Below are 8,011 nucleotides of genomic sequence, written 5' to 3'. Positions count from 1 at the left end.
TTTTGGGAATATAAAGGATTATTATATTAAATTGGAGGATTTTATGGCTTATGTATGATGTTGCCTTGTAATTTCCAAGAGGGAATTACGGCAGGTAATGTCCCGACCAAATTAGGTTAATTCCGCTGTTAATTATGCTTTAATAAGTGATCTAGAGGTCGGGGTGTTACACTATTGTAGGCGGTAATATGTCCCTACGTGGCAGTACTCTCTCTCGTCATATTCAGTCATCATCATCAATTCATCACCAAAAGTCATTTGGTAGTAAATATGGGATTATTAAAAAAATATGTCGTAGGTGGGATTAATAAAAAAAAACCGGCCAAATGTTGAATTAATATTACCAAATTATCCAAAAACTAAAAACATCAACACGACACAATAATCCATACAACTAAATGGGCCATGGCCCACACACACCACACCCAGTAACCCAGTCACACGGCTCACATCACTGACGTGATTTCTCTCTCCTCCCATTCACTCCCCCTCACTTCACTGCCGCTACCCCCGTCACCACCACCACCGCGACCGCCGCCAACCACAAATCGAAACTTTCTAGGGTTTTAACTTTTAAGCATGGAAATGCCGATGAAGTATTGCGATAGTCAAGAAGACAGGATAAGCAATCTGCCGGATAACGTTCTGGTCTCAATAATCTCTCTCCTCCCGGTCGATTCCGCCGCCCGTACCTCGATCTTATCCAACCGGTGGAAACCGCTTTGGACCCAGATTACTCAGCTTTCTTTCCCACCACCGCCTCCATCGCACGACGTTTTAAGGTACGACGATTTTAGGTATTACGTCAAAACCCTAAATCACATTTTCTTACAACTGGTCTCTCCCAAGATTCACATCTTCAAGCTTGATTTCTCACATAAACTGTCGAAATTCTTGAATAAAGCTACAGATGGAACCTTATTCCAGTTTTTGAGTCCATGGATTAGTGACATTTGTTTCAAGAATCCTGAGGTTATTCAAGTAACTTTCCAGCTTTCCCCTCTCAAACAAACCGAGTTAATTCCTGTTCCTAGTTGTTTACTTGAAACTCAATCACTTGAGATTGTTGAATTGCATCCGGAATTCAACTTCAATCGAAATTTACAGATTGATGTTGGATTATCATTAATATATCTCCCTAAGTTGAAGAAAATGACCTTGTCCCTCAACGATTCTCACTGTGCTATGATAACTTCCCCTCTGTTTAAGTCTTGCCCTTTGCTGGAAAATCTGAGTGTCTGCATAAATTTAAATGAGGCTCATGACGCTATTGATATATCGGCCCCGGGTTTAAAGAGTTTAGTCATAGAAATTATAGAAAAAAGCATAGAGGTGACCGGAAGTTGCAAATTTTTGATTGATTCCCCTATGTTAGAGTATTTCGAAATTCGAGGTGCATTGCGCTTTTTTCACTTTGGTAGTGCAATGTATAATTTAACCCAAGTGAGAATTTCAATCGATGAAGATTATTTCTGTTGTGAGGAATATAATTATATTTCTCATATATTGGGGTTATTTGAAGGGATTTCTTGGGCTAAATCTCTCGTTTTGGAAGACACTGGTTCTCACTTATTCTACTATGTCCATCAGCCGCTAATATTTCATAATTTGTCTCACCTTAGTTTTTCCTCGGATAATGGTGACGGGTTAGGTTGCAAACAATTCCCTAGTGGTTTGTTAAGCAATGTTAGGAGAGTAGAATTCCACGAGGTAGTCGGGGACCGGTCTGAGGTTGGTTTGATTGAATATATTTTGGGCAATTCTCCAAGTTTGGAAGAGTTTGAGATTGTTATGCACCCCGAGTTCGAGGATAATGAGGAAACAGACCAGTTACGGTATGAGTTTGATTTATGCATTGAGGTATTTGGTTTTCCAAATATTTCAAAATGTATTGTTAAATTTTCTGGGCGCTTGATTACAACTACAAGCAACAATTTCAAAGATGGGGTTCTTTCTTGCCAAATAAAAGCCGATTGACATCCATCATTCAGGTATCTTTCTTATTCTATTGATCCTTCTAGTGTTGTGAATATGTTTGAAAGTAAATAAGTGTGACAAAGAACATAAGGTCACTGGTTGCACGGAACATATACCATATTCATGTGTCCTTATCATGAAATGCACTTCCTAAATGTCAATTGGAAGCACTCGTTAGAATTAGGACTATATGTGTATGTTGTGTGTAATGGACTAATGGGTGTTGAAAGTTTTGGTACAAATGAAATATCATGTGATCCTATTTTGTTCTTTTGTTTTTGGCTTCTGCTACTTTTCTTTTCTCCTTAATCTTTTGTGTTACATATCTTGTATAGGCCTCCTTAATTGTGAAAATGTCGTGTGACGAATGCCTTTTCATTGTATGCTAATATGTGAAGATGATGATTTTGAAATAAGGTTAAACCAGTAGTCCAATCTTTTGTATTTATGCCTTATGAAATACAGTTACACAGAGATGATAATTCTGTTTTTGTCTTCTGTTTTTCCATAAACCCTATTTTGTATACTTAGAGCTTATGTCAAACAAACTGAGCTTTCATGGGCTGAATTAAACATAAGTATTCTATGAGTACTAATAAGATGAATCTATTAAGGAAATCTCAGCTTGTTCTGAATATGTTTGAAAGTAAATAAGTGTGACAAAGAACGTAGGGTCATTGGTTGCACGGAACAATTGCCAGTAATACTGGTTGTATTCATGTGTCCTTACCACGAAATGCACGTCCCTTGTTAAATGTCAATTGGAAGCGCCAGGTTACATGCTATTGACTCGTTAGAATTAGGACTGTGTGTAACCTTGTATGGGCCTCCTGAATTGTGAAAATGTCGTGTGATGAATGCCTTTCATTGTATGTTGATATGTGAAGATGATGATTTCATAATGTTGAACTAGTAGTGAAATCTTTTGTATTTATGCCTTATGAAATACAGAGATGATAATTTTGTTGTTGTCTTCTTTTTTTCCAGAAACAAATTGAGCTTTCATGGGTTGAATTAAACATAAGTATTCTATGAGTAATAATAAGATGAAGCTATTAGGGAAATCTGAGCTTGTCCTGTTGTGAGTACTGGTTTAAGGATTGGTTCATGTATTTGATTAATGTTGTTATTTTATTTGGATACAAAACATATGTTGTTTGACTCTTAATATTCCACATACATTCAGTACTTCTTTGATTGACATAGGAATTATATTCCCGTTGAAAGTTGAATCTCATGGGAAGTTATTTCAGGTGATTGGTTTTCCATTTATCAATCAAAAAGCTTAAACTGGGGTTGGAAGCATGTGAAAGGACAGAAACAACATTCTTGCTAGTAAGATTGGAGTACAACGGTTGGTTTAGAAGATGTATGTCGAGGCTCAAACTACACTTTCAAGAACTGGTTATTCTATGCTTATAGTAAATCATACTCTGTAACAAAGAGTGTTGGGTCTTTATACGCTTCAAATCTTTGTTAGTTTCAGGATATTTCATAATGTTGTCTTTCACGGATAATTTGCAGGAACCATCCTTTATTATTATGGCTAATTGTTGAGTGTTTCCTATAATTGGCCTTTTAACTGTTGAAACTTGTGAAGTATGTGTGATTAGATTCTCGTTCGTGATGTTCTCTAGCTCTTGATACTATTTCATGTTCTTCAATCGACCTCTGTAATTGAGCTGACTAACTTGATAGAGGTGTTTGTTTAATATGGCTAAAGTATTAACGGTTTCCTAATCTCTGTTTTATAAAAGAAACTCTAACGCACTTCAAGTTCTCATATTACACCCCAACACATGTATAATTTGTAAAAAGTAGAAGAAAAAAAAATCTTCTGACTGTATTTAAAGACGATAATTTTAAACAAAAAAGTCCGTCACGCATCGTGTGTATAAATACTTCGTATAAGCTAGCTACGATACGCGTTGTGTTCTATACTTAACATTGAGGCGATTGAGCAGTGATTTGGGATGAGAGAGTTACGTTAGTCCATATTTATGAATTTATCTATACAAGTTACTCCATTTATCCCACAACTCTCACGAGGCCACAATTTTTGCTCTATTGCAAGTCAACGGTAATTTAAGTTAACCACAAATTTTCATCCTACTAATACCTCCATTTCAAAATGATTTTTATACTTTATGTTTTAGTCTATTTTATAATATTCTTTACATTGTATTTTATTCTATTTTTAACCATAAAAATTTATTATCTCACTTCTGTTCTCCCACGACAGTTACAAATTTTCATTCACTTTTTTTTGTTAATATAAAATCTTCCTACTCGTTCTTATTAATGTTTTTGTTTACCAGTATGCATTATAAAATTTTAGTAATTTGTAGGTTTGAATTGGGTGAGCCCTGTACAGAGTGTCCGAAAAGTTGTCTCAGGTATGAAATGGGCCACTTCAATTCTTTGTTCATTTTTTTAGAAAATCTGACCGTTAGCAAAATAACGACAGGTCTTGGAACAAGGTGGCATTGTGAAGCTCATCCTTCAAGAATGACTGGATAACTATGACGTGGTTCTTGTTGTATACTTGTATGGTTATATGGGTCTATAGCTAATTCTTTTTGGTTGGCAAGAATAACCGTTTTGTTGGGCCAAAATCTTATATCAGTCAATTTGATCTTGATATGAACCATGATTGAGGCTGAACTTGGTATGGAGGACCCGTGTTCGATCCCCCGCAACAACAATTGGGAGGGGAATTAAACCTATCCACTCAGAACTTCTCGAATTCGGATTAGCCCTAAGAGTAAACCGGGTGGTACACAAAAAAAAAAAAAAAAAAAAAAATTAATCTTGATATGTCCTAAGTGGCAAAGTATTCTAAGTAGGATGTAAATAATCCCTACCTTTTAGGTTAGAAGGTGGAAATAATTCTAGTAGGAAAAAAATTGACAATAATAGTCTTAAGTCTCAACTATGGGTAGCCCGTTTTAAAATGTTTTAACTTTTGACAAATTCAACTGGTTAATTTAATAATTTTTGGCTTTTTTTTTACTTTGGTGTCTAATGAAGTATTCTGGATATATTTGGTATCTAGATTTTGGACGATGATATAGGTCGCAAGTTGCGACAACAAAATGTTGTCGCAATCTTACGTGTCGCCATTTCATTGGTACAAATAAGCACCATGTAGGCTACACGTCATCAATTTATTTTTACTATCAATTCAATATTTTTACTATGAAAATATATAAATAAGGCAATCGATACAAATAAGGAAACAAATATTTATTATATTCATAGTAAATATATATTTCCTTTTATCTTATAAATTACAAATTAAAAAAATAAAAATTATAATCTAATTACTTGTGCAATTAAAAAAATACATCAATTTAGTTTAAAAAATACACTAATTTATAATCTAATAATATATTTTAGGTAAATAAATTTTCACAATTATATATTACTTTAAAATAATGTTTTAATTTTAATGATTAGGTAATATTTCATGTGAGCAGTGAATATGTGAATGTCGCTTAATTAATTTGAAGTCAGATGTTGCTATCAAACCAATGCGGAGTACGGAGTAAGTTTCTCCGTAAAGATGTGATATTATTCCAATAAGTCTTCCAACAAAACCACAATCACGCATCATCTTCTCATTAGATTAGTTTTCTTTTCCTTCAAAACAAAAAAAAAAAATCTCATTTTCCTAATAAACCAATAATTTTTTCGGAGAGGAAGAACAACACTTCAAGTACTGTATAAAGACGAAATCATTTTCCTAATTTTTTTATTTTCTAATGTACTGTATTTTTTATTTTCTAAGTATAAATTAGTAAATGTATTTTTTATTTTAATTTCCTATATCATATAAATAATTAAAAGAGTTTTTTTTTTCTAATTTCCTATACAAATTAGAATTATTTTTCTGAAATAAAAAATTAAATTATTCAATTTGTAAATTAGAATATTAAGATTTTCCTACCTTTTTTATGACATGTATAAAAGTTATATAATCTAAATATTTTAGTTTCCAAATACATTTATGACACATAGGCGTGCCATGTCACCACTGTGACACGGCTTAAAGGTCGCATGTTGCGACCTTTATCATTTCCGATTTTAATGAGGAAAAATACGTAAAAAAAAGCAGAATTATATATATTGTTATTAAGAGAGAAAATATTGTGAAAAGTAAATGTGTGGAAATATATGAAAACCTATCATTAAATTATAAGGAGTTACTCCGTGTAATTGAGGCATTTATTTTTCCATATTTCCCCATAATTTTCCTTTCAAAATCAACAAAAAAATAAAACAAAGAAACTATTCTTTTATTAATTTCAACAGTTTTTCTTAATAAATTAACCAAACAATGAAAATTTAAGTAAAATATTTTACTGTCAATAGTTTTCTTCACTAAACAAAAAATCAAGTGAAGAGTGAAGACCAGTAATTTCTTAAATTTGTCTTTTCCACATATTTCCTTTAGCCTCCACGAGATTATGCTACCACAAGGTCTACAAGCACACGATGTCTATTTTAACCATTATGGCTTTGCGACGACTATAAGGCAAGTATTGAAGTATTAAACAACTCAGTTTTACCTTGAGACTTAAGTTATACACCCTTCACATATTTTATCTTCGATGTTGGTTTGAGGTGATGCATAATTCTTACCCCGTATGAAGGATCAACTATTACCCCATATCTTGTTTTTGGGTATGTTTAGAGGCAAAAAAATTCCCGTGTTCATTTGATCATTTTAAATTCTCCAAGTGAACAAATCTAGTTAAATGGGCAAAAATAATTTGTATTTTATGTGCGAATAAGCCACGAGAACAATAAAAGTTACAAATTTGACGGAAAGATTCAATTCGAACCTGAGACATAAGTCATCGCTAACAAAAATAACATTTTACATACACACTATAATACATCCTCTCATAGATATGCCCCAAAACAAGATGAAGGAGTTCGTTAAAAGCTCAATTTTATTATAAAATAATTTTGGCCTATAAATAGTTTATAAAACCCTTTAAACAATGCATAATATTCTGTTTTGGTAAACAGAAAAATACAAAGTAGAATCAAGTGACAACACTGAAAAAAGATTCTACTACACCATAGGAGTATCAATAAAAGGGGTGACAGGTATATTACGAGGCTGGCTTATATAATCATCATCTCTACTAACCCAATTATATGATTGTATCATCACCTTTATCCATTTTACATTTTGTATAATGACAAACTTTATGTTAAAATAAATATTAATGCATCAAAATATTCCCGACTTTAATTAGTTTGGTGAGATATTCTTATTCTTATCAAAGTGTAGCTGATTTTTTAATGGTTACTTTAATTATTAAGTGACCACGCTTGGGGAAATTGTTTTTCTAAACTTCATTGTACACTTATCACTTTTTCATCACTCATTGACATCTCAAGGAAGTCAGATGGACTTTACTTCCTCCCTCCCTTATTAATCCTGTCCTGTTCAACTCAGGTTTCGTTTTATTGGACTTATTTTAAGTGAATTTATATTATCTCAACTTATTTAAATTTAATTGAACTTAACTGAACTTATTTTATCTTAACTTAACTTATTTTGTCTGAAATAAACTTATTTGTGTGTGAAAATGTCTGAAATAAACTTATTTTTGCTGAACTTATATTATCTGAACTTAACTGAACTTATATAAGTCAAAATAAGTCGAATAGAACAGAGCCTTATTTTGACTTATTTCAGATAAAATAAGTTCAGTTAAGTTCAGATAATTCAGCAAAAATAGATTTTTTCAGACATTTTCACACACAAATAAGTTTATTTCATATAAATAAGTCCAGCTAAGTTCAGATAATATAAGTTCAGTCAAAATAAGTTCAATAGAACGAAGCCTTACTTACCTCATGTCCAAATGGTTAACCCTGCATTGGCCACGACCACTACCCTAATATGCTACTTTCTTCGTTTTTTTAGTTGACGCAATTTTTTTTGGGAACTTTTTTTAGTTGATACACTAAGTTATCTGATACACTTCTTATTTAAGTAATTTTGTTCGACAAA

At 32.6% G+C, this 8,011-nt stretch overlaps 1 protein-coding gene across 1 annotated transcript; it reads left to right on the top strand.

Moving 5' to 3' along the window:
• The first annotated feature begins 417 nt into the window (after positions 1-417).
• On the top strand, positions 418-3,547 carry LOC110787883 (F-box/FBD/LRR-repeat protein At5g22660). The gene is made up of 2 exons (XM_021992519.2): positions 418-1,991; positions 3,231-3,547. The coding sequence occupies exon 1, from the start codon at positions 580-582 to the stop codon at positions 1,975-1,977; it is 1,398 nt and encodes a 465-aa protein (XP_021848211.1). The 5' UTR covers positions 418-579; the 3' UTR covers positions 1,978-1,991; positions 3,231-3,547.
• The last annotated feature ends 4,464 nt before the right edge of the window (positions 3,548-8,011 follow it).

Source organism: Spinacia oleracea, chromosome 4, assembly GCF_020520425.1.
Source record: "Spinacia oleracea cultivar Varoflay chromosome 4, BTI_SOV_V1, whole genome shotgun sequence".
In the NCBI taxonomy this organism is placed as follows: Eukaryota; Viridiplantae; Streptophyta; class Magnoliopsida; order Caryophyllales; family Amaranthaceae; genus Spinacia; species Spinacia oleracea.
Note: the sequence above shows the minus strand (reverse complement) of the source record. Positions and strands in the feature narration are given on the sequence as shown.

Excerpts from the sequence above, each read along its gene's own strand:
- LOC110787883 (XM_021992519.2), top strand. The coding sequence starts at position 580 with ATGGAAATGCCGATGAAGTATTGCGATAGTCAAGAAGACAGGATAAGC.